Source organism: Dipodomys merriami, unplaced genomic scaffold, assembly GCF_024711535.1.
Source record: "Dipodomys merriami isolate MVZ:Mamm:240054 unplaced genomic scaffold, mDipMer1.0.p SCAF_8, whole genome shotgun sequence".
Taxonomy (NCBI): domain Eukaryota; kingdom Metazoa; phylum Chordata; class Mammalia; order Rodentia; family Heteromyidae; genus Dipodomys; species Dipodomys merriami.
In genome coordinates, this window is record NW_027206401.1 from 32,815,446 (window position 1) to 32,842,977 (window position 27,532).

A 27,532-nucleotide genomic window follows, 5' to 3' on the forward strand; every position below is an offset into this window, starting at 1 on the left:
CTGAGCCTCTTTTACTCTAGCACTCTTATCACCTGAGCCACAGCGCCCCTTCTAGCTTTTTTCTGTTTTTGTGGTACTGAGAAATCTAACTCAGGGCTTCTTCAGGCAAGCACTCTACCACGAAGCCACTTGATTAGCTTTTTCATTGAAGGAATTCTACTACTTGAATCAAAACTCTATTTCCAACTTTTTGCTGGTAGTCGGAGGTAAGCGTTTCTCAGGTTTGTCTGACTGGGCTCAATCCTCAGCTCTCAGCCTTCTGAGTAGCTACAATTACAGGTAAGAGCCACTGGCTCCCAACCCTTTGATGTTTTTTTTCCTCTTTTTTTTTTTTTTTTTTCTTTTTGGGTCCATCATGGGTCTTGAACTCTGGGTCTGGGCGCTGTCCCTCAGCTCTTCAGCTCAAGGTGAGCGCTCTACCACTTGAGCCACAGTGCCACTTCCAGTTTTCTAGTGGTTTTTATTGGAGATAAGAGTCTCACAGACTTTTCCTGCCTGGGCTGGCTTTAAACCATGATCCTCAGATCTCAGCCTCCTGAGTAGCTAGGATTACAGGCGTTAGCCACCCGAGCCTAGCTCCTCTAGTATTTTTAAGTCTGTAATTTTTTTTTTAAGAAATTGAGGCCAGACACAATGGCTCATGCTTATAGTCCACCTTTTCAGGAGGCAGATACCAGAAGGATCAGGGTTTGAGGCTATCTCAAACAAAAAAAAAAGAAAGAAAGAAAAATTAGTGAGACTATGACTCAACAAATAAGTCACTTTGGTTTATACCTGCCATCCCAGCTACATGGAGGCTTATATAGAAGGATCACAGCCTGAAGCTGGCCTTGGACAAAAATGTTGAGGGCAGCTAAAAAGGGCTGAGGAATGTCTGGAAACAAGAAAATGGAAGATTTCAAGACAAATGAGGTCAACAAAGAGCTACTGAACAACAAATTAACAGATTAGGAAAATCAGAAGTTTAATTGCTAATGTTTTTATTTGAATTGGTTTTTGATTTAGGATTTTATTATGTTGCTTTTGCTGGTTTCAAAGAAACAGAAGGTGTGCCAATGTATACAAGCAGGATGGGGCTGGGAAGGTGGCTCAGTGGTAGAGCGCTTGCCTCGCAGGCATGAGGCCCTGGGTTCGATTCCTCAGCACCACATAAGCAAAAGGAAAAAAGCCGGAAGTGGCACTGTGGCTCAAGTGGTAGAGCACTAGCCTTGAGCTGAAGAGCTGAGGGACAGTGCCCAGGCCCAGAGTTCAGGCCCACTACCAGACCCAAAAAATAAAAATAAAAAAAATAAAAAAAAAATAGGAGACAAGGAAAATGTTGGTACTCATACAGTATTAGGACTACTACCTTATAAACAATCATTAAGCATGGTGGTAAAGATCAATAGTCACAGCACTTGGGAGTCTGAGACAGGAAGGTGACCTAAACTCAAGAAATTGAGACCATCTGGGCAACATAGCATGACATTGTCTTAAAAAATAATAAGTCAGGCACAGAGGGCTCATACCAATAATCTTAGCTACTCAGCAGGCTTGAGATCTGAGGATTATGGTTCAAAGATAGTCCACAGAGAAAATTACCAGAGACTTTTTTTTTTTGGTCAGTCATGGGGCTTGAACTCTGGGCCTGGGCACTGTCCCTCAGCTCTTCATCTCAAGGCTAGCGCTCTACCACTTGAGCCACAGTACCACTTCCAGTTTTCTGAATGGTTTATTGGAGATAAGTCTTATGGCCTTTCCTGACCAGGCTGGTTTTGAACTGTAATCCTTGGATCTCAGCTTCCTGAGTAACTAGGATTACAGGCATGAGCCACCAGTGCCCAGCTAAGTCCCTTATTTTTTTTGCCAGTCATTGAGCTTGAACTCAGGGCCTGGGTGTTGTCCCTGAGCATCTTTTGCTCAAGGCTAGCACTCTACCACTTGAGCCACAGCGCCACTTCTGACTTTTCTATGTGGTACTGAGGAATAGAACCCAGGGCTCTGTGCATGCTAAGCAAGCACTCTACCACTAAGCCACATTCCCAGCCCTCCCAAAGACTCTTATCTCCAAGTAACCACCAAAAAGTCAGAAGTGGAGCTGTAGCTCAAGTGGCAGCGTAACAGCCTTGAGCAAAAAAGCTAGGGAATAGTGCCCAAACTCTGAGTTCAAGCCCCAGTACCAGCCCAAAAAATAATCATAATCATAACTAGGTTATTAAAGGTTTAGACTATCAGTAGAAATATTAATAGAAAATAAAGGTTAAAATGAAAAACAGCTTTAAAAAAAAAAAAAAAGAGCTGAGGAGAGCTGGGAATGTGGCTTAGTGGTAGAGTGCTTGTCTAGCACACGTGAAGCCCTGGGTTCAATTCCTCAGTACCACATAAACAGGAAAAGGCGAGAACTGGTCTGTGGCTCAAGTGGTAGAGTACTAGCTTTGAGCAAAAGAAGCTCAGGGACAGTGTCCAGGCCCAGAGTTCAAGCCCCAAGAGTGGAAAAAAAAAAAAAAGCAGCAGCAGCTGAATCCAATAACATTGAGTGATAATACCCTGTTTTATCTACTTCCCTTCCAAAACTTAACTTACTTTATATGTTACATAATGTTTGCACCCTATATAGTATCTAATTCTGCCTTACTTTACTGCCACATCCTACAAGAAGTCAAAATGAAAGCTAACTGCCTCTTCTCACCCTACCTGACCCTGTTCCCTCCTGGTGGTGGATTAAGGGATAGAAATGAAAGTCATTCCTGAGTGAAAACTGGAAACTTTTCTGATTGGCTCACTCAAATTTATTTTAACACTTACCAACATCACCATAAACATACAGGCCCCTGGGAGGTTTGCTCCTTGAAAAAAGCTGCAAATTAAAAACAAATTATAAATCCCTTCCATGGAAATAATTAAGCAGAATCACATACTGTGATATATATAGGTTATATATAATTATTATATTATTACCATTATATATAATTACTATATTATTATATATAATTATTATATACAATACATAAGAAAGCTTCATATAAATCTATGAACTTAGATTATTTTGCAGTTTTAAAAGACAGAAATCCTGAGAAAGCTAACAATGTGGAGAAACCTGGGAAACATTTTGTTAGCTGAAATAAGTCACACCAAAAAAATACTGTATAATTCTACTTATATGGGGCACTTAGAGAAGACAAAAATAAATAAATAAATAGATCCGAGGCAGCTAAGCATGGTAGTACATGCCTGTAATCCCAGGAGTTAGGAGGATCCTAGTCCAAATCTGGTCCCAGACAAAAGCATGAGATCATACCTGAAAAATAACTAAAGCAAACAAGGGCCAGAGGATGTAGCTCACGTGATACAGTGCCTGGCTAGCAAGCACAAGGACCAAGTTCAAACTCCAGTACTTTCAAAAAGAAAAAGAAAGCATGATAAGAAATAAGGAAGCTGGGCACTGGTGGCTCACGCCTGTAATCCTAGCTACTCAAGAGGCTGAGATCTGAGGATTGCAGTTCAAAGCCAGCCCCAGCAGGAAAGTCTGTAAGACTCTTATCTCCAATTAACCACCAGAAAACTGAAAGTAGTACTGTGGTTCAAGTGGCAGAGTGCTTGCCTTGAGCTGAAGATCTGAGGGACAGCACCCAGGCCTAGACTTCAAGTCCCACAACTGACAAAATAATAATAATGATGATGATGATGAAATAAGACTAACTCAGGTAGCTCTAACATCTGACAAAAAGAAACTGAAGAAATGGAGGGGGGAGAGAGGAAAAGAAGATGCTTCCCACAAAATAATGTAAAAATTTTCCTAGAACTGAAAGAATATCTAGGATTAGGGAGACCTCATGTCTAGCACAATACAATACTGAATGTTTTAAACACAGGGGATTTTAAGACTATCCTGTAAACTTCTGGGGTGATAGTGAGCTCAGACTTGGGAAACGGGTTACAAATGACATAAACATGAATGAAGGTTAAGACAAAATGATTTCCAATCTAATTCACTCAAAATACTCCAGTGTGAAGATGGAAAATTGTTTTTTCATGAATACAGGCTCTCAGAAAACCTCCCACATAAGAAGAAGAAAACACAGGCCCTAGCAAACACAGAGGCTCCCTGGGGAAACCAGAGGCCAGGGAGATAGAGGTGAGGGCAGCTCTAGAACCATACCTGTTTCCCCCACCTCGCTCCCTCGCTCCCTCTTCCCCCGCCCCTCTCTCTGGTAATATTGGGGAGTGAACTCAAAGCCTCACACTTGCTAGGCTGGACATGGTGGTAAGCAGCTGTACATAATACCAACAATGGGAGGCAGACACAAGAGAACCACAAATCTGAGGCCACCCTGGACTACAGAATGAGACCTTGTCTCAGAACAACAGCAACAACAAAATGATACAAGGTAGTTCTCATCAAAGTTGTAAATTAAAATGTATATTCTCTGCCTTTCTGGATGTCCATCCACCTGCTATTTCAGCCTAATTTTCATTAGGACAATTAGATAATAAGGGTGTTGCTGTTAAGACAAAAGTATTGTTTTCAATTTGTTGAAAATGCAGGAATACTACTTTTCCTGTTTCTCTCCACTCCCCCCACCACTGCATTATTATCTTCCCAAATGACAGAATCAGAGACAATGATTCCAGCTGGAATGCTGAGTATAATTACATCTTTTATAAACTCGCATTATATCATTCACCACTTTTTGATAAACGTAGATCACTTCAGGTTTCTATGAAGATTTTTAAAAACTAAAAAAAAAAAAAACCAAACTGAACTATATGTTAGCATCCATAAACTGCCATGAAATAAAAATATTTTAATGCTGCTGATTTGCAAAAGAGTGTATGTCTTTTTTTCAGGTTGGTTAAAATCGCAATTGTCCAAATCTCAGCCTGAGTAGCTACATCTACAGGCATGAGCCACCACCATCCAACTTAAATCTCTTTGTCTAGAGTGACTTCATGAAGACTCTATTTAGAATGAGTAATGATACACTGTGCTGCATCACTATGTGACAGGAACTTTTCAGCTCTCTTGCAATTACATGGGACCACTGTTGTACATGTAGTCCCTCATTGATCAAAAAATCTTTATGTGATACATGACTGTATTTCAACTCCCAATCTCAACTTTCTAACAAATATGTCATGAAGTCTTCTCCCAAGAGATAAAAAAACAAGGCTGCCTACATACCCCTGATTAATGGAAACAGATTTTCAGAGTTGCTCCATATGCTATTTAATTCCCTCCCTCCCTGACTCTAGAAATGCTTGATTCGGCTGTGTAAAAGTAATTTTAATTATAGTGATTTACATGAACTACTTACCATTTATGCCTAATTACCTCACAGCACAATAACAATTATGCATACATTAAGTGTGTCAGAGTTACCCTGGTTGTAAGTTTTATTTCATAACAAAAGTAAAGTGTCCATAAGTGTTCATTCTTCATAGTTTGCTACATGTATGGCCTAGTCTTCTGCTTATAACTTCTTCAAATATTCATTAGAAAAAGCATTGTTACATAGGTAAAGGCAGTGTAATATTAAGCCACCAATTCTTCCTTACTGATTTATAAATCTGTGGAAGTATATTTTATTTTAATATGATAGCTTCAGCTTATAGAAAGTTTCTATAGGATTACAATGAGAAAAAAAAGAATGAAAAGTTTAAATATTGGCACTTAAAACAAGCTGGGCACAAGGGGCTCACACTTGTAATCCTAGCTACTCAAGAGGCTGAGATCTGAGGATCATGGTTCAAAGCCAGCCCAGGCAGGAAAATCCATAAGACTCTTATCTCTTATTATCCACCAGAAAACTAGAAGTGGTGTTGTGGTTCAAGTGGTAGAGTGCTAGCCTTGAGCTGAAGACCTCAAGGACAACGCCCAGGCCTAGAGTTCAAGCCTCCAGCCAACAACAACAACAACAAATCAAGCAAGACAATAATGGCTCATACCTGTAGTCCTAGCTTCTCAGTAGGGTGGAGATTAACAAGATGGCAGTTCAAAATACCCAGGAATAAATTTGAGATCCCATCTCAATCAATCATGGATGTGGTAGTAGGTGCCTGTCATTCTAGTGACATAGGAGGCGTAATACAAGTATCACAGTCCAGGTAGACATTTAATTCAAAACTTGACAAAGGCAAAAAAGGGCTGGGAGTTAATAGCTCACACTTATAATCCTAGCCACTCAGGATGCTGAGATCTGAGGATCATGGTTCAAAGCTAACCTAGGCAGGAAAGCCTGGGAGACTCTTACCTCCACTAAAGTACTGAAAATCCTGGAAGTGGAGCTAGAGCTGGAGCTCGAGCTCAAGTGGTAGAGTGCTAGCCTTGAGCAAAAAAGCTTATGTATAGCACCAGGCCTTGAGTTCAAGCCGAAGGACTAGTACCAAAAAAAAAAAAAAAAAAAAAAAGGCAAAAAGGGCTTTGGATACCCTTAGGGGAAGGAACACAAAGGTGTAATTTTTGAAACATTAAAATACTATTTCTCAAAATGATCTCCAAGAAATGGAAACATGGGTTTTTTTGTTATTGGTGGTGGTAGTGGTGATATTTGTTTTCGCTTTCAATTATTTTTCTTTGGGGTAGTGGTGCATGGAAAGGGAGAAAAGAAGGATAAACAAAAGCAATTATGCTAGTAAGCATACACTATGAGGAAATAACCTATGTAACTTGGGCAGGAATAAGAGGGGAAAACTGGAGGAAAGGAAAGGAAGGGGTGACATTGTCCAATAAAAGAAATGTACTCTGGGGCTGGGAAGGTGGCTCAGTGGTAGAGCTCTTGCCTTGCATGAGGCCCTGGATTCAATTCCTCAGCACCACATAAGCAGAAAAAAAAAAGCCGGAAATGGCACTGTGGCTCAAGTGGTAGAGTGCTAGCCTTGAGCTGAAGAGCTGAGGGACAGCATCCAGGCCCAGAGTTCAGGCCCCATGACCGGACCCAAAAAAAAAAAAAAAGAAAGAAAGAAAGAAATGTACTCATTACCTGACTTAGGAAATGGTAGTCCCTCTGAACAACACCTTAATAATAACAATAAACATTACTTGGAAAAACAAAAGGGGGGCTTTGGGCATGGCTCAAAAAGAGCCTGCCTAATGAGCACAAATCCCTAAGTTCTACCCTCAGTACCAAAAGAGGGGAGAGAAGTAGAGAAAGAGGGAGAGAGAAAAGGAAAATGAGAGGAAGGAAGGAAGGAAGTCAAGCCAGGTAGTAAATGTCTTAAATCCTAGCTACTAAGGATGTTAAAATAGGAGGATCACAGTCCAAGGCCAGCTCAAGCAAAAGAGTAAGACCCTATCTGAAAAAGAAACTAAAAGCAAAAGGACAGGGAATATGGTTTAAGTGGTAGAGTGTTTGCCTACAAGTATGAGGCTCCTGAGTTTACAAAAAAAAAAATCAGTCAATATTATTTACAAGAATTAAAGACTGCTGGGCACTGGTGGCTCACGCCTGTAATCCTAGCTACTCAGGAGGCTGAGATCTGAGGATCTCGGTTCAAAGCCAGCCCGGGCAGGAACATCCGTGAGACTCTTATCTCCAATAAACCACTAGAAAGTGGCGCTGTGGCTCAAGCGGTAGAGTGCTCGCCTTGAGCTGAAGAGCTGAGGGACAGCACCCAGGCCCAGAGTGCAAGCCCCACGACTGACAAAAAAAAAAAAAAAATTAAAGACTCTACAAATAAAATTTCTATTACTGAAAAACTAGTGCTTTACCACTTGAACCACAGCTCCACTCTGGTAGTTTACTGCAGCTAAGAGTCTCATGGACTTTTTTGCCTGGGCTGGCCCTGCCTGAGCTGTAATCCTAAAATCTCATCCTCCTAAGTAGCTAAGATTATAGGTGTGGGCCAGGGTGCCCAGCAACATCTTTTTCTAAAGAGCTTACCACAACAAAAAAAGAAAAAGAAAGAAAGAAGAAAAAAGAAAGTTGGGTTGGAGGAAAAGAAAGAGTAGTGACCAGTCAATTAAGGAAGAATTGGTTTCTTAGGTTGAATCAGATTATAACTCTTTTTTTTTTCCTGGTCATGGGGCCTGGGCACTATCACTCAGCTCTTCAGCTCAAAGCTAGCGCTCTATTACTTGAGTCACAGCGCCACTTCCAGCTTTTTCTGCTTATGTGATGCTGAGGAATCGAACCCAGGGCCTGGTGCATGCAAGGAAAGCGCTCTACCATTGAGCCACCTTCCCAGCCCCAGATTATAACTCTTATTACTACTATCATCTCTCATAATTTAAAGTTGATGCCACTGATGATATTGGCTCCACTAACTGGATAAGGAATGAGAGTTTTCCTGTAGTAGCAGAATTTCAGCAAAAGCTCAGTGGAGATGAGAGGAAGTAATCCTTTCCCCTCAACACATACCCTAATGCCATGCATGATTTATATCCATGTAGGAAGTGGTATTTCATAGTACTGGTTTTTTTAATTTTTATTAATTTTTTTGTTTATGTGGTACAAAGGAATCAAACCCAGGGCATCATGCATGCTAAGCAAGCACTCTACCACTAAACCACATTCCCAGTCCAGTGCTGGGATTTTAACTTAGAGCTTTGTACTTGTTAGGCAGGCAATCTACTACTTGACCTCAGACCATGCAGGGATTATTTTAAAAGAAAAACATAGGCAAACCAGGTATAATGTCTCATGCCTAGAATCCCAGCACTCCTGAGTCTGAGGTAAGATGATCTTGAGTTTGAGGTTAATCTAGGCTACACAGCATGATACCACCCCACCTAAAAAACAGTTAAGAGGAAAAATATGAAAATAAAAAAGGTCTAAAACCAAAATGAAATGAAAAACAAGTGATCAAGGCAGAAAGTTGTGGCTTTACCATGCCAATTGCAGGAAGGGTTCCCAAGGAGATTAAGGTTGAGAGTAAGTTGAGATGAATATATACCATTCCAAGCCAGATGCTCGCTTAAGTGAGGAAGATCCACAGGCAGCTAGCAGAGCAGAGTGTGGAAGAGTTCTTGGAAGAACTTGACATGCATCCTCAGGAATATAAGGGGTTTACAGGACAAAGATATTTGGTGCCTACTTCTTCCTTACAGAACTCCAAGGATAAGAAGTTGACTGAAGCTGCCCACAAAGTAGGGGCTAGTGAAACAAAATATTATGCTTCCTGTGTCCTAAGTGGACATCATGAAAGGTGATTCAGCCAGGACCATTGTAAAAGAACTTGCACCAAGAAGGCTAACTGTAAGAGCAAGAGGGTCCCAGAGTCTTGAGAATGTAGTCAAATAGAACACCATGAAGGTCACCATGAGTCTGGAATAGACTAAAGTGTGGCCCAAATAAAGAGCTAACAGCCTCAACAAACAGACTCCAGAAGTTGACTGGGTACCTAACACCCTGATGTGTTGCCCTACTCTTTCCTATCTCTCATGCTTAGGAAAGCAAGACAAGAAAGGAGAAAGACAAAAAGAGCAATTTAAAACTTAAAAACACTTAACTTAAGCCAGGTACTGGTGGCTCACATCTCTATCCTAGCTGCTCAAGAGGCTGAGATTTGAGAATTGCAGTTTGAAGCCACCCCAAAAAAGAAAGCCTGTGAGACTCTTATCTCTAATTTACTACCAAAAAACCTGGAAGTAGAGCTGGGGCTCATGTGGTAGTCCTAATTGTCCTTGAGTACAAAAGCTCAGGGACAGTGGCTAGTTCAAGCCTCAGGACCGGCATTAAAAAAAAAAAAAAAAGTGGCTCAAGTAGAAGACCATTAGCCTAGCAAGCACAATGCCCTGAATTCTAACTCTACACACACACACACACACACACACACACACACACACACACACACACACACACACACACACACACACACACATACACACACACACACACACACACATACACACACACACACACACACACACACACACACACACACACACACACACACAAATCACTAAAAAGGAAAAACCATATCCCTTTCTCCACAACTCTTCCCAGACTAAGAGCTGAGGTAGAAGAAAGGGAGAGGTTGGATTGTGTCAAAATTTTGTTGAGACTGGACTTGGGATTTTTTGTTGTTGCTATTTTTATTTTGCCAGTTCTGGGGCTTGAACTCAGGGCCTGGGTGCTGTCCCTGTGCCTCATTTGCTCAAGTCTAGCACTCTACCACTTGAGTCACAGCGCCATTTCCAGTTTTTTCTGTTTATGTGTTACAGAGGAATCAAACCCAGGGCTCCATGCATGCTAGGCAAGCACTCTACCACTAAACCATATTCCCAGCCTGCATTTCATCTTTTAATAACCTATAAAACTGCTTGAGGGGCTGGGAAGGTGACTCAGTGGTAGAGTGCTTGCCTTGCATGCATGAGGCCCTGGGTTCGATTCCTCAGCACCGTATAAACAAGAAGAAGCCAGAAGTGGCGCTGTGGCTAAAATGGTATAGCATTCGCCTTGAGCTGACGAGCTTAGGGACAGCACCTAGGCCCAGAGTTCAAGCCTCATGACTGACAAAAAAAAAGAAAGACCAAAAAAAAAAAAAAAAACTGCATGAATCCATGAAGAAGAAAGCAAACTATGGAACATGGAAAGCTGACAACACTCCTTTAAAGAAACTGATAGGAAACTTTCCAGCTGTTTCATGATCATGCCCCATTGCCCTGAATCCTTTTTATAAAATGCCTACACTTTTAAAAATTTTTTAGACTTTTTTTGCAAATTTTTTATTGTGATTAAGTGATTATATAACTTCACAAATTTCACAGTATTGTGGGATAGTGATGCTTAGTTAAAGTCACAAACACATTCTAATCTTCATGGGGCAAATTGTCCATCGTGGTCTATAAAGTTTATGAATTCTATGGATTTTGACTATATAGTTATTTTTTCTACATTGGGTGATATGTACATTCCTTTCCTTTTGCATAGTGTCAGCTGTTCCTTCTTTCCCACTCATTCCCTCCCTCCCATCCCTGCCATTGAGTTGCTTGATTCGTTTTGATCAAAGTCCAGTGCAGCTGATGGGTTCCACTGTTGTATGTTTTCCCCTGTTTCCCTCTAGTTCTGTGTCTTCCTCCTAGTTTCCCTCCAATGTGCATATATATACTATATATGTGATCAGCAGCATGGGGTCATTTAGTAATGATTCAACCAGATGAGTGGAGGTCCTTTGTTTCTTGAGTCTTGCTTACTTTGTCGTATCACCTTATGTTTTGGATTTAACATACACTTATCAGGGAGACCATGTGCCATTTATCTCTTTGCTCTTGGCTTACCTCACTCAACATGATTTCTTCTAATGAAATGCCTACACTTTTAACTTTTCCATTTGTCACATAAACCTTACCTTTGACAAAAAGCCTTCTGCCTCTACACTGTACCCTTTAAGATCTTCATATAACTTTTGCAAACACTGGATGACTCTTCTTTGATGTTCATCATCTTTTAGCTCACAAGCTTTGATCAGAAAGTCATAATGGTCCAGGGGTCCTTGGCAAATAGCCAAAGCTTTCAAGTGGGCCTCAGAAGCAGCAGTTGAGGTGGTGCTCTCCAATGTCTGAACTCTATAGGCTATAAACAAAAACACATGACATTTTAGACTTTGTTGAATATATTTAATAGTGCTAGTGCCCCAAACACTTGGTGCTAGAGATTTAACCTAAGGTTTCCTGCATGCTAAATACATGCTCTACCACTAAGCAATGCCCTTATCCACCCTTTCCTTCTTCTCCTTCCTTCCTTCTTTGTTTCCTCCTTTTTTTTTTTTTTTTTTTTTTTTGAGACAGGCTCTAACTATGTAGCCCACAATATCCTGGAATTCTAGATCCTCCTGCCTCAGCTTCTCCCTCCAGCGCTGGGATGTGCCATCAGTTGGTGCCCTCTTTGTTTTCCAGAAGCAACAATTAATAACAGTAACTTAGCACATTCTTTTTTTTTTTTTTTTTTTTGGTCAGTCGTGGGGCCTGAACTCTGGGCCTGGGCGCTGTCCCTCAGCTCTTCAGCTCAAGGTTAGCGCTCTACCACTTGAGCCACAGCGCCACTTCTGGCTTTTTTCTTTTTGCTTATGTGGTGCTGAGGAATTGAACCCAGGGCCTCATGTATGCAAGGCAAGCACTGAGCCACTTCCCGGCCCTGAATAGAAGTTTAAGGCTGTTCATATATTACATTTCCTCTCTTCTCTTATAGTCAAGTATGGACATGTGATCAGATCCAAACAATGAGATATAAGCAAAAAGATGGGGGATACATCCTCCCACCTCACTTTTACTGCCCACTATCTCTAAATGAAAATGAAGGAAACTAGTCACTGTTCTAGCTGCCTCCATTTTTGTCCCTCTCTAACTACTTTTTGTTTTTTTCTCCTAGAGTCCAGGAAGGATAGGACTGACAAATATTTTTATGACAAAAAAAAAAAAAAGCAGCACTAGCAAGCCTCCCAGGGCAGATCGTCTCATGATAAGCTCACAGTCTCTTCAAATGACAGCAGTTACCTATGACACCACTATTACCTCATGGGAACCATATTTCCACCCTCAGGTGATAGCAATAATCAACCCCCCCCCCCAACCCCTTGTAGGAGCAGAACTGAGATCATGATGAGGCAGGCCACTGGCCTAACCAAGATCATCTGCTCTGTCAAATGTGCATACCCTAGACCTCTCCTTTTCTAGAAAAATTTCAAAGTTCTTGTTAGTCCCTTCAAAAAGGATTTGAGGTCACTGAACCTTCTTTCGAACATGGTCACATCGGTTAAACTTCTCAGGGGATGGGAATGTAGCTTAACAGTAGAGTACTTACCTAGCATGCATGAGGCCCTGGGTTCAATTCCTCAGTACCACATAAATTAAAAAATGAAAATAAATAAATAAATATGATAAAATTCCTTTCTTTGCCCTTTACCATACCTGTCCCTATGACTGGCATTTTGGAACAGGTAGCAAAGCCTAGCCCATTGTGAACCTGAAGTTAGTGCTTTGGCTCTAAAATCTTAGTAACAGAAGTGCAATAAGCTGGGCACACATGGCTCATGCCTGTAATCCTAGCTACTTAGGAGGCTTCGATCTGAAGATTGCGGTTCCCAGCCAGCATGGTCAGGAAAGTCCATTAGACTCACCTTCAATAAACTACTCAGGAAAAGCCAGAAGTAGCATTGTGGCTCAAGTGATAGAACACTAGCCTTGAGCACAAACAGGCTCAGGGACAGTGACCAGGACCAGATCTGATTCAAGCCCCAGGACTGGGGGAAAAAAATACAATGGTTGAGATTGCTAGAGGCAATCAGAGCAACAATATGTACAGACTTACCAAGAGTAGTGATATATATAGAAACTAGTTGTCTAACAATGCTGACTAGCCAAATCAGCTCAGGAGTAGCTACCTAGACGTTTTTTCTTTTTTTTTTTTTCTTTTTTTGAGTTTTTAAATATGGTACTGATGTTTAAAGTCAGGACCTTGCCTTGTACTTACTAAGCAGGTGCTCTACCACTTAGACTACACCTCTAGCCCTTTTTGCCTTAGTTATATTTAGATAGGGCCTTTTTTTTGTCTGGGCTTGCTACAGACTATGATCCTTCTATTTCTACATAGCTGGGATCACTGTCATGAACCACCCCAACTAGCTTGTTCTTTGAAAATACAATGTCACTATCTGCCTGGGTTTGTTCAAACCTCTATTCTCCTGCCCTCTGCCTCTCAAGTAGTTGGTATTACAGTTGTAAGCCACTGAGCCCAGCCCTTAAATATTTTTTAATACCCTTCCTACATTTTCAGAGATCTCATTGCCCTCATTAACCACCTCTACTAGCTCTTTTGTTCTGTTTTGTTTTTGTCAGTAATGGTGCTTGAACTCAGGGCTGGGCACTGTCCCTGAGCTTTTTCACTCAAGGCTAGTACTCTACCACTTTGAGCCATAGAGCCACTTCCAGTTTTCTGGTAGTTATTTGGAGATATGAGTTTCATGGTCTTTCCTGATCTTGCTGGCTTCAAACTGTGATCCTCAGATCTCAGCCCTCTGAGTAGCTAGGGTTACAGGCAGGAGCCACTGGTGCCCAGCTCCAGGTTTTTGTTTGGTTTGGTTTGGTTTGGTATTGTTGGTGAGGGCCCTCTCCATAGCTCAGGCTAGTCTTGAACTCATAGTCCTCTTGCGTCTGCCACCTAGATACTGGAATTACTAGGATGAGCCACAAACCTGGCATTCTATTATTTTTTTCCTATCACTCAACCATTTCCCATCTTTTTGGAAAACACCAATAATAATAACAAAGCCTTGATCCAATAGTCATAAAACATATGGCCTTCCTCCTTCCTTTCACAGCCAAATTACCCCAGTGACCTCTACTTTCTGTGGTCTCACCCTCACATTCTGCTCATTTCTCAACCCACTGTGATCAGACTTCTGCTGAGATAGCTTATGCCAAGGAGGCCAAATACAGCAGCTACTTCTCAGTCTTCATTGCCCTGTTTACAATTGCAAGCTGCCTCATTTTAAGGAGTTATTCATAGGAAATATCAGGACTAGGGACAAAGTATGTTGTTTCTTTGTGGATCTGTTTCCATTTTAAGGAGTTATTCATAGAAAATATCAGGACTAGGGACAAAGTATGTTGTTTCTTTTTGGATCTGTTTTGGGGGAACTTAAAGTCCTTCACATCTGCTTTTATTTTCACTAGCCTAACATCTTTAGTTAGTAGTATGTACTTTCTTCTCATTTTTCAGAAAAGAAAACCAAGGTACATTGAAAATGGATCATTCATTGAGCTAGCCTGCAATCATAAAAAGAGAAGCAGTCGGCAAGATACTCAAGGCTGAGCTGAGAGATTGGCCAGCTTAGCCCTTGGATAGCAGCTGTATAAATTGAAATACAAAAGACTTCTCAAAAGCCGCACTAAATTAAATCTGTTACTACATCAGTGTACACAAATTATGTGATGCTGCTGCCATATTATTTTGATTTGTATTAATTTGTCTTATTGTACTACAAATGGACAGTGGGAAAATGCCATTTTGAAGTACCACACACTAATCTACAAACATAAATGGAAGACTGTAGAAGCCCAAAAAGTCTGTGCTATTTTTTCTGACACCTCAATTTTGTACCTTATTTCATTGCTTTCTCCAAAACCAAGTTTTAGGATGACCCTACTATACTCCATAGCCTACTTGCTACAAGATTAAGTCAGGGCTAGCATGTGGTACATATCTGTGCACCAGATATGTACTACTTGGGAGGTTAAAGCAAGAGGACCCCAAATTCAAAGCCAGCTAAACAACTAAAATCCTGTCTTGAAATAAAATTAAAAGGAATGGGAGCCAGGTACCAATGGCTTATGCTTATAATCCTAGTTACTCAGGAGGCTGAAATGTGAAGATCACAATTCAAAGCTAGCTCAGGCAGACAAATCTGAGAGACTCTTATCTCCAATAACCAGCAAAAAGCTGGAATTGGAGCTGTGACTTAAGTAGTAGAGCACAAGCCTTGAGAGATTAAAAGTCAAGCCAGACAATAAGGCTCTGAATTCAAGTCCCAGTACTGGCATAAAAATAATAAATAGAATAAATGAAGTAAAAGCAAAGTTTTGCATCAGTGGCTATGCCTATAATCCTACCTACTCAGGAGGCTGAGATCTGAGGGTCACAATTTGAACCCAGTCTGGACTAGCTATAATTAGCCAGCTAAAAGCAGGAACTATAGGTATGGCTCAAGTGGTAGAACACTAGCCTTAAGTTAAAAAAAAAAAAAAAGAGTGTGAAACCCTGAGCTCAACCCCTAGTACTGGAAGAAAAAAAAAGTGGAAGCAGAATGGGAATTATATAATATGTAAATGATATTTCCATTATTATACAGCTTTGTTTTAAAAGTGGAAGCAGAGCCAGGTGCCAGTGGCTCAAGTCTGTAATCCTAGCTACTCAAGAGACTAAAAGCAGGACACCAAATTCAAGGCCAGCTAGTGCTATAATAGACCCCATCAACAACAGATTAGGAAACATTTATGTAAACCAAAAAAGCTAAATTCATTTTAACAACTTAAGGTTTTCTTCTCAAAACTGGGATTTCATTTGAAAATTCTGAGATAGAAATATGGCAGAGTAAGGGCTGGGAAGGTGGCTAAGTGGTAGAGTGCTTGCCTTGTATGCATGAGGCCCTGGGTTCAATTCCTCAGTACCACATAAGCAAAAATTCAAAAGCCGGAAGTGGCGCTGTAACTCAAGTGGTAAAGCGCTAGCCTTGAGCTGAAGAGCTGAGGGACAGCGCCCAGGCCCAGAGTTCAGGCCCCACGACCGGACCCAAAAAAAAAAAAGAAAAGAAAAGAGAAGAAATATGGCAGAGTAGCCGGGCACTGGTGCTCATACCTGTAATCCTACCTACTCAGGAGGCTGAGATCTGAAGATCATGGTTCAAAACCAACCCTCGCAGGAAAGTCCATGAAACTTTGATCTCCAAATACCCACCAGAAAATCAGAAGTGGTGCTGTGGCTCAAGTGGTAGAGGACTCACCTTGAGCTGAAGAACTGAGGGGCAGTGCCCAGGCCCAGAGTTCAAGCCCCTTGACTGACACCAAAAAAACAAAAAAATCCACTGAGACATTGTTTCTTACATGAGGAAACTAAAGTACCTAAAAGGTTAGGAAACTGAAGTGAATGGCCAAGATTTGAAGGCAAGTAACCCAAACATCATCCTCATTAAAACCAGAATGCTATCCACAAATAAAGGCTGTGCTCGCCTTTGTCATACATAGCCAGGCAACAGAAAATCAAAAGGCCCTCTCTGAAGCCCTCTTATCTGAAGTACCCAGGCCTCCCAGAGCAACAAACACTCTGCTGCTCCTGGCCTCCCAGTCTCCCTGCCCAGCTCAGCCCTTCTGCACTCCACTATCACACTCTGCCTCTTCCTCGCCCAGCAGCAGCTTGGGGAGAACAAGGGATAAGAAAGAGTATTAGAGGGGTGAATCTGATCAAAATACATAGTATGCTTATCTGGAGAAATCACACTAAATTCCCCTTGTACAAGTAATACATGCTAATCATTTTTAACAAAAAAAAATTTAAGTTCAAAGCTACAGTACAAGTGTAAAAGCCTTTATCTTCCATATAGATAACTTTAAAGAATTATGGCAATAGCCCAGGCCCAGAGTTCAAGCCAGGACCGACCAAAAAAAAAAAGCTTGATTATCTTAGCCATGCTCAATAGCCCATGTCTATAATTCCAGCTTCTCAGGAGGTAGAGAGAGACCAGACAGTTTGAGGCAAAAGAAATTAGAAACCCTATCTCAAGAAATAAATTAGAAACCGGGCACCAGTGGCTCATGCCTGTAATCCTAGCCACTGAGGAGGCTGAGATCTGAGGATAACAGTTCAAAGCCAGCCTGGGCAGGAAAGTCCGTGAGCCTCTTCTCCAATAAAACCACTAGAAAACCGGAAGTGGCACTGTGGCTCAAGCAGTAGAGCGCTAGCCTTGAGCTGAAGAGCTGAGGGACAGTGCCCAGGCCCAGAGTCTAAGCCCCACAACTCACAAAAAAAGAAAAAAAAAAAGAAAGAAAAAAAGAAAAGAAATAATTAGTTGGGCCTGGGAAGGTGGCTCAGTGGTAGAGCGCTTTCCTTGCATGCCTGAGGCCCTGAGTTCGATTCCTCGGCACCACATAACCAAAAAGAAAAAAGCCGGAAGTGGTGCTGTGGCTCAAGTGGTAGAGTGCTAGCCTTGAGCTGAAGAGCTGAGTGACAGCGCCCAGGCCCAGAGTTCAGGCCCCAGGACCGGACCCAAAAAAAAAAAAAAAAAAAAAAGAAATTAGATATTGAGGTGGTGCAGACATGTTGATCCCAACAACATGGAAGAGAACCTGTCCAAGACAAAAATGTGAGACCCTACATAAAAAAAAGTAAAAGCAAAAAAGGGCTGGGAAATGGCTCAGAATGATAGAGGGCTTGTCTAGCAAGCATAAGGCCTAGCGTTCAAATCCTAGCCACAGGAAAGAAAAAAAACTTAATTTTCCTTGGAAGAATCAATCAAAAAATTATTAAAGCTGGGCATCAATGGATCATACACGTAATCCTATTTCAGGTGGCTAACATCTAGGATTCAAGTTTGAAGCCAACCCTGGACAGAAATCTGCTAGTCTGGGTCTCTAAAATAATCAGAAAAATAAGCACAGTTGGAGATGTGGTTCAAGTGATAGAACGCCAGCTAAACAAACAAGTTCAGAGAACATAAACATGAGGTCCCCAGTTCAAAAAACCTCAGTAACACAAAGAAACAGGAGTAGGAAGAAGAGGGGAGGAGCAATTGTGTGTATGGTTCAAATGGTGGACTAGTAGGAAGCCCAAAGCACTGAGTTCAATCCTTAACTGAATAAACAGTTTTAAAAGCTCTGTGCTAAGCCAGCGCCGGAGGCTCACGTCTGTAATCCTAGCTACTCAGGTGTGCCGAGCACGCAGATAGCATCACGTTTAGACTAATGAGTTCCACTCAATTTATTCAAACACCTCGAAAATACCAGTATTCATCCACACCAATAACTAACTCTTATGCCTCATTCTACTAAGGGTGTCCCACACCCAGGGAGCCCGCAGAGCCCGCAGATCCGCAGCGATAACCAGACACAGCCAGAGTCACCAGGGCAACCAGCCGACAGCATAACCAGACAGGGCCAGAGCGAAGAAGCACAGCCTAAAACATATAAAAACCCAGGGCAGCAGAGACTGAGTGAGACGGCCTCCCGGAACGGGGTGGCCCTCCTCTGCAGCCGCTTCTCCCTCCAGCCATCCCGAGCAGCCCCGACCTGCCCTGGGCGGACTCCCCTCGACCTCCGGACTAAGTGACCATGTGAGCTCCCTGGGTGTGGGACACGCTTAGTAGAATTAGGCCTGCGAGTTAATTATCGGTGTGGGTAAATACTCAGGAGGCTGAGATCTGAGGATCGCAGTTCAAAGCCAGCCCAGGAAGGAAAGTCTTTGAGACTCTAATCTCCAGTTTACCACCAGAAAACCAGAAGTGGCTCTGTGGCTCAAGTGGTAGAGCTCTTGCCTTGAGCTGAAGAGCTTAGGGACAGCACCCAGGCCCAGAGTTCAAACCCCACGACCCGACAAAAAAAAGTCCTAAGGCAGACTAATCAAAATTCTTCAAAATAACAGTTATGGAAGGAAGAGGCTTCACTTCTCCACAAAGAAAAGGCTGTTGTCAAGAAGAACACATACTTAGTTAAATGAAATCAAAACTATATGAGGAATTTATATTTCTAGTTTAAAATGTTTACCCAACTGCTGTAAGAAAAATGCACAATCAGGAAAAGCACATTTAATATTTCTAAAGGGCTGGATTAAAATTTCAGCTGTAAACTTCATTACTGTAATTAGCTTTTAATGCATATTTATTAAACATCCATTCAAATACTTTGAGCAAATTATTCATGAGTTATTTGTACATTTGTGTGGATTTTACCAAACTGTAAACAGTAGCCACTGACCAGAAATGTTCTATAGGGACAGAAACTTATGCTGAGGCCAGAGACAGCCTATTTATGCTTTGTTATCTTCTACTTACACCCAAAAGATAAATATTCAGCTGTCTTTTGGAGAACTACAGTGGTCATCAACAACCCAAAAAGTCGACTTAACAGTGACACTGACGACCTATGTTTGATTCAGTGATGAATAAACAAAGTAAAGAATAGGAGAAAATCAAATCTTAATTAAATGCTTTTCTTTAGAAAAACAACATAAGCCATCATCAAAGAATGCATCACAAGATGATTTACCTTATTTATAAAAGGCTGATTTAGGGGCCTTAAAAGGGTGCTTTTGATTTAAATAGAAAAATTATGAAAATTAAAACTAAATGCTTCCTGGTTATCATTCTTTTCCTTTAGAAGCCAGCAATCTTAAATATGCCAGTGCATACAAGTTTAAAAAAAAAAAGTACTTTAAATTTCATGATAACAAATCAGTAAAATGCTGCCTCAAAATTTGAATAAAGCTATTCTGAAGTAATTATAGGCATGGCCTAGCATACTGAGTAAAGTCTTCATCCAGCTCATATACTATTTAATAATGAGATTAAAGGAAACTATTTTCTTTCAAAAGATAAAGAAAATAACTGAGTTATAAAGTAACTGATATGTTGTATTAGTTTTAAACTGCTAATCTGCATGTAAATGAGAATATTAAAATAGGATCTATCCTTTAAACTTATGTTTAAAATTACAAGGCTAGGTACAGTGACACATTACCTAATTTTAGCACTCAATAGGACAAGGCAGGGGGCACTACAAATTCAAGGACAGCCAAGACTGCATAGCAAGACCCTGTTTCAAGAACCAAACAACAACAAAAAAAGCCATGTACCAATGGTGCCTATAATTCTATAATTATAATTACTATAATTCTAATTACTCAGAAGGCTAAAATCTAGAGGATGGTAGGTAGTACAAGACCAGACCAAGCAGAAAAGTCTAAGAGACTATAATTCCAAAACAGCAAAAGCAAAAGAACAGGGCTGGAGACATAGCTCCAAGCCTAGCAAGTGTGAGGTCCTGAGTTCAAATCCCAGTACCACCAAAACAAAGCATATAGCACTGGACCCCAGTGGTTCACACATGTAATCCCAGCTACTCACAAGGCTGAAGTCTAAGGATCCTGGTTCAAAGCCAGCCCAAGAAAGTCCTTGACACTCTTCTCTCCAATAAACTACCCTATATTTTATGAAGAACTAAAGGAGTTGGAAAGTTCCCAGCACAAAGAAATGACTAATGTTGAGCTAGGTGCTGGTGGCTCATGCCTGTAATCCTAGCTATTCACAAGGCTGAGATCTGAGGGTTGAGGTTCAAAGCCAGCCCAAGCAGGAGAATCCATCAGAATCTTATCTCCAACTAACCAACAAAAAGCTAGAAGTAGAGGTGTGGCTCAAACAGTAAAGCACCAGTTTTGAGCACAGCAGCAGCTTTGAACACCAACCTTGGGTGGCCCTGAGTTTAAGCCCTAGTACCAGAGGAGGAAGAAGAAGAGCTGATCTTCAAAGTCTCTTGAGCTACAAAATAAATTCCCAAGTTGGCTAGTTTAAATAAAATGCAGTTTTAGACATGATAACTTTTACGTTTTAGAAAACCTAGAAACATTTGCTTCCTTGATATTTCTAGTTCTGTTCTCTTTGCTGTCTTCCAATAATGTGACTTTTTCTCAAAGGCTCATCCTCAGCTTTTTCTGCTTTCCTTTTTTTTTTTTTTTGGTCAGTTGTGGGGCCTGAACTGTGGGCCTGGGTGCCGTCCCTCAGCTCTTCATCTAAAGGCTAGCCTCTACTACTCGAGTCACAGCACCACTTCTAGCTTTTTCTGTTTATAAGGTGCTGAGGAATCGAACCAGGGCCTCATGAATACAAGGAAAGCACTCTACCACTGAGCCACCTTCTCAGTCCCCAAATGCTAGTTTTTGGTGTTTCTTTTTTACCCCAGTCCTGGGGCTTGAACTTAGGGCCTGGGCACTGTCCCTGAGCTTCCTTTGCTCAAGACTAGCACTCTACCACTTGAGCCACAGCACCACTTCCGGGGCTTTCTCCATGCTAGGCAAGCACTCTACCACTGAGCCACCTTCCCAGCTGCTTTCCTCCTATAATGACCCTATTCTCAGGGTCATTATTCCATTCTCCTGGTTCTCAGGGTCTCCTATTCCATCTTTACCTTTAAGTCCTCCTGTGTCATACAACTAGGTTATTTACCTGGAGCCATCTATTAAATTTTAACAAGCTCAAAATTGAATCCCTTCAATAACAACAACAACAAAAATGTTGCTAAACTTACTTTTTTTTTTGTCAGTCCTAGGACTTGAACTCAGGGCCTAGGAACTGTCCCTCAGCTTCTTTTTTTGCTCAAGGCTAGTACTCTAGCACAAGAGCCACAGTGCACTTCTGGCTTTTTCTATTTATGTGTTACTGAGGAATCGAACCCAGGGCTTCATGTGTGCTAGGCAAGCACTCTACCACTAAACCATATTCCCAACCCCAAAGAATTACTAAGAACAACTTTTCTAAGAATAATTTTAGGGTGCTTGAACTCAGTGCCTGAGTGCCACTCCAGCTAATGGGAAGGCTGAGACAGAAGTGTCGCTTGAGTTCATGAGTTGGACCAGTCTAGGCAACATAGCAAGACTTCATCTCAAAAAAAAAAATATATCAATTCAATTGTGAGACAAAGAAATTGTTTTGCAAACTGCCTAAAATATAGAAAGAACTTGATGTTGTCATAATTCCATCTCCCTTCCTTAAACTGTAAGCAATTCATTCACCTTTAAGCAGTTTCATTCACCTTTACTCTTACTTCAAGCAATATCCAGTCTACTCTGGTTTCCACTAAATTATTTTCAACTATCTGGAGGCTGAATAATTGCTACACTAAATGAAGATACATTTAGACCTAAAACAGCTAATGAAATAATATATATATATATATGCTTTATATATAATATATATATACCAAATTTCACTGTCAATTGTGGAATAATGTAATGGAAATACACATGTCCCAAAATGTAATTCATAATGTTATACTTCCTAAGGAGTTTAAAATTACATTATCCAGTAGATGATTTAGATGAAGAGCATTTTAGGGACCATAGTTTTCATAGTTCCAATTTATTAAATGGCTTGGAGCTAGGCAGGCACTAAAGTAAGCAAGAGTAAGCAAGACCATTTTGTTGTTTTTTTTTTCAGCAAGACATTTTGTCCTTCTTTCTCTACATTCCTTTCCTTTACCTATTTCCTTCTTTTGTTTAAGCCAATACTTCAGTCACATTACACTATATAAAATAAGACTTCAAAAGATGAAAAAAAATGAAGACAAAATAGAAATGTAAACACTGAGTAACCCAAAAAAAGATCAAGGGACAGAAGACAAAACTGTAAATGCTAAACAATTTTTCAATTTAAAATTTCTTTTGTCAGGCAATGGTGGCTCACGCCCGTAATCCTACAGAGGCTGAGATCTGAGGATCGAGCTTCAAAACCAGCCAGGGCAGAAAAGTCTCCATAAGACTCTTAACTCCAATTGACCACTTAAAATCTGGAACTTGCACTGTGGTTCAAGTGGTAGAGTGCTAACCTTGAGCAAAAGAAGCTCTGGGACAGAGCTCAGGCCCAAAGTTCAAGCCCCATGACCAACAAAGAGAAAAAAATATATATTATTTTGTTTAATGAGGGAAAGGGAACATTTTTAGTTGCCCTTAAATTGACTCTATGTTTTCATCTAATCTTCATATCTAGCTCTGACTACATATTGAGTAGAAGACAGTATGAGTGTAGATTATCTGCATGGTCTTTAGAAAAAGAAGTTAGTCCAAGTATAGCCTTCACTTGAACCAACAAATTGTGACACTACCTCATAACTTCTGCAACTTCCTATTCCTAATCCCTAAAATTAGGATAATGAGAGATAAATGAATCAGGTGCTTGTGGTTCCTGCCTATAATCCTAGCTATTCAGAAATCTGAGATATGTTGAGGACAGAGGTTCAAAGCCAGCTCAGGCAGCAGTCCATGAGACTCTTAATGCCAAGTGACCACCAAAAAGCTAGAAGTGGAGGTGTGACTCAAGTGGTAGAGCACCAGCCTTGGACAGAGACCTCAAGGCCTAGAGTATCAAGCCCCAGTAAGAACATTTAAAAAAAAAAATGAGATGTGTGTTGGAAGCACTTAGCATATCATGAGTCTGACACAAAAAGTGCATTCAGTAAAGGGCTGAGAAGGTGGCTCAGTGGTAGAGCGCTCGCCTTGCATGCATGAGGTCCTGGGTTCGATTCCTCAGCACTACATATGTAGAAAAAGCCGCAAGTGGCGCTGTGGCTCAAGTGGTAGAGTGCTTGCCTTGAGCTGAAGAGCTGAGGGACAGTGCCCAGGCCCAGAGTTCAGGCCCCACAACCGGCAAAAAAAGTGCATTCAGTAAATCATGTTATATCATGTTATGGTAATGACACTCCTTAAGTCTTTTTTTTTTTTTTTTTTTTTTTTTGTCAATTATGGGGCTTGAACTCTAGGCCTGGGCACTGTTCCTCAGCTCTTCAGTTCAAGGCTAGTGCTCTACCACTTGAGCTACAGCACCACTTCCAGGTTTTCTAGTAGTTTATTGGAGGGAAGAGTGTCATGGGTTTTCTTGCTCAGGCTCTTTGAACTACTATCCTCAGATCTCAGCCTCCTGAATAGCTAGGATTACAGATATTAGCCACCAGTGTCCAGCTGTCTAGGCTGTTTTTGAACTGAGGTCCTCAGAGTTCAGCCTCCTGAGAAGATAGGATTACAGAACATGATTTGAAAAAAAGATTGGAGGGAAAGGGAGAGGGAGGGAGAGGAAGGGGGAGAGAAAGGGAAAGAGGGAGAGGGACAGAAAGAGGGGAAGAGGGGGAGAGAGAGGGAGGGGAGAGGAAGAGAAAGGGGGGAGAGAGAGGGAGAGAAAGAGGGAAAGAGGAGAGGGAGGGAGAGGGAGAGAAGGAGGGAGAGGGAGAGAGAGGCATGTTGCCAGAAGAAACAATGAATCGTGCATTCAAAAATCCTATCTGCCCATCAGGTATCAATGACTGTGCTAAGCGCTGAGAAAACAAAGACACAAGGTTCTTGTCTTTGAACCTCCATTACTCGGACACTAAATGTGGGCATATATCAATAGAACAGTAAAATGAGCACTCGTGGGAAGCTGAGGTTGAAGCAGGGATCTATCAAAAAAAAAAAAAAAAAAAAAGCATTCCGGTGGCTTCTTGGTTACTCCAGATACACATCTATTCATTCAGACAATACTTGAATAAACATATTTCATAAACATTCATATTTCTGAATCAATGAATGAAGAAAGCCTGGAGATTAAATACACGCTACTGAAGCTTCTAGTTACTTGAACAAGAAGACCTGACCCCTCAAATCTGAGGACTTTTCTGTACTTGCGTTCCCAGAATCCCCAGGGCTGCGGAGCCTGCTGGAGTCTGACTCCCGTGCCCCGTCACCCGCAGAACCCACAAGGAGGCACGGGAGGGGGGCGGGGGAAAGGGGGTCACTGGCCACCCCCCACTCCACACCTGGGCTCCCCAGACCATTGGAAAAGTGCAACTCCTGGTCGACCTCGGACCCTCAGAGTGAGACCCCTGAGGGCAGCTGTCTCGGGACTTCAAGGCAGGTAATGAATACAGCTAACTCCTCTCCTAGAACCCTCAGCCCGGCCAACCTGTGGAACGTGGGGGAGACCGGAGAGTGAGGGAACCCCGGGATTCCCGGATTCTATGCAGGACGGGTTCGGCCTACTGCGGGCACAGTCACTGACCTTTCCACAGGGGCCTCCCCGGGGCGGCGGCCCGGACCCCGCACCCGACACTTCTCCCTCTCAGCCCGCTCCGCGCTAGGCAGCGCAGGGTAGCCAAGGGCGACCAGGAGGCTGCCATCTTGAACTCCGGACCGGCGGAGGAAGAGGAAAACTTTATTTGAAGCCAGAAAGGGAATGTGGCACAGACAAGTGCAGGCGTACTCGCAGAAGGCTCCGCCTGACAGTGGAGAGGGAGCACCTTCAGAGACTTGACCTCCAACCCGAGGGGCGGGCAGAACTCTGTGGCAACTTCGTCCTTCCGGATGGGCCCGCCCTGAACTACAATTCCCAGCATGCAACGCGAGTGCGTGGGGGGCAGGGGCGAAGGGGCGTGGCAAGGATGAGCCTCTGTGGTCGGAGGAAGGAGAGTGGGACGATGCTAAGCCCCACCCCGGGAGCAGTTCTACGGGCGCGGAGACTTTAGATCCTGTAGTAGCTACTTTTTAACCTTTGGAGCTAGCGCACCTATGAGGGCCTTGGGCCCTCATGTTTCATCGAAATATTTTTTTACCTCCTTACACCCCACCTAAAAGGTAGCATAAGAGCTGGGAATGTGGCTTAGTGGCGGAGTGCTTGCCTAGCATGCACGAAGCCCTAGGTTCCATTCCTCAGTGCCACAAACACAGAAAAAGCCAGAAGTGGCACTGTGGCTCAAGTGTTAGTGTGCTGGCCTTGAGCAAAAGAAGCTCAGGGTCAGTGCCCAGGTCCTGAGTGCAAGCCCCACGACTGACAAAAGTGAAAATAAAAAGATAGCTTCAAACTTTTGTCTCCAAGTACATCTCTGAAGAATACTTGAAATGTGGTCCTATCACTCTTTTGACATTTTCATGGAAGTCACTTTCAATATGACACAAGCTAAACTGTGTGTGTGTGTGTTTAAGCTAAAATGTTTTGAAGGGATTTGTAAGTGGGATGGGAAAGCCAGTGTCCCAAAAAGGGAGAGTGGAAGTAGTCGTGGTATATAATGGGATATAGTGTATACAAAGGATAACTTCTTTTTTTTTTTTTTGGTCCGGTCATGGGGCCTGAACTCTGGGCCTGGGCCCTGTCCCTCAGCTCTTCAGCTCAAGGTGAGAGCTCTACCACTTAAGCCACAGCGCCACTTCGTGTTTTTTTGTTGTTGTTGTTTTCTGCTTATGTGATGCTGAGGAATTGAACCCAGGGCCTCATGCATGCAAGGCAAGCGCTCTACCACGGAGCCACCTTCCCAGCCCCCAAAGGAGAACTTCTAAGTCACAAAGTGATCTTCCCAAATTCGATTAAACAGCGATTTTTTTTTTGGGGGGGGGGTCCGGTCGTGGGGCTTGAACTCGGCCTGGGCGCTGTCCCTCAGCTCTTCAGCTCAAGGTGAGCACTCTACCACTTGAGCCACAGCTCCACTTCAGCTTTCTGGTGGTTAATTGGAGATGTCTCACGGATTTCCTGCCCAGGCTGGCTTTGAACTGTGATCCTCAGATCTCAGCCTCCTGAGTAGCTAGGATTACAGACGTGAGTCACCGGAACCTGACTACACAGTGAATATTTTGAGACACTATGAGAATACAAATCGCTGTCCAGAAAAGGCTGTCAATACAGGAAGTTGGCAAGACAGTAGGCTGAATAAAGACTGCAACCAAAGATAAGACAAATTGCAGAATCAATAAGAGCACCATTTGGCTTGCTTTTTTTTTTTTTTTTGCCAGTCCTGGGCCTTGTGAACTCAGGGCCTGGGTGCTAACCCTGAGCTTCTTTTGCTCAAGGCTAGTACTCTATCCCTTGAACCACAGTGCCACTTCCGGCTTTTTCTATGTATGTGGTACTGAGGAACCCAGGGCTTAATGCATGCTAGGCAATCACTCTAACACTGAGCCACATTTCCCGCTCCCTAGCTTTTCTTTTACCAAGAAATTAAGACTTTCCAAGCATGCAGGGATGGCAGTACCAGTGGAGAAAACCAAGTTTCAGTTGTGTGAAGGTAGAGACTCAAGGGAAGAGTTCCAGGAAATCATAAACATGGTTCTTGTAAGAAGTGAGAGGCAAGGGAGAGCAACAATACAAGCTCAAAGCTTGACTGGGGTGCAGACCTGCAGGGCTACTCCAAACAAGAATGGTGGCAGCAGCTGTGGACACGTGTAGGCTGAATTTAAACAAAGATTTAGGGGGCAGACACATGGGTCACAAGGGCAATCACATACATAGACTGTGAGAATTTGGGGGTAGGGTCAGTTCCAGGAAGAGGTATTATAAAGCGGGAAGAGTCACATTTGAGAAAAGAGACTGTTGCAACTAGAGCAGGAATAAGTATGTCAAGCAG

At 42.2% G+C, this 27,532-nt stretch overlaps 1 protein-coding gene across 1 annotated transcript in view; it reads right to left on the minus strand.

Annotated features, from left to right (window-relative positions):
- The window catches only part of Afg1l (AFG1 like ATPase), a 169,461-nt gene extending 144,143 nt beyond the window's left edge, over positions 1 to 25,318 (minus strand). Inside the window, exons 1-3 of the mRNA XM_070010860.1 lie at positions 25,201 to 25,318; positions 11,269 to 11,492; positions 2,785 to 2,836 (exon numbers count right to left, since the gene is read on the minus strand). Of these exons, the coding sequence (XP_069866961.1) occupies positions 2,785 to 2,836; positions 11,269 to 11,492; positions 25,201 to 25,318 (394 nt within the window). The remainder of the gene's footprint in view (positions 1 to 2,784; positions 2,837 to 11,268; positions 11,493 to 25,200) is intronic.
- Positions 25,319 to 27,532: the final 2,214 nt, after the last annotated feature.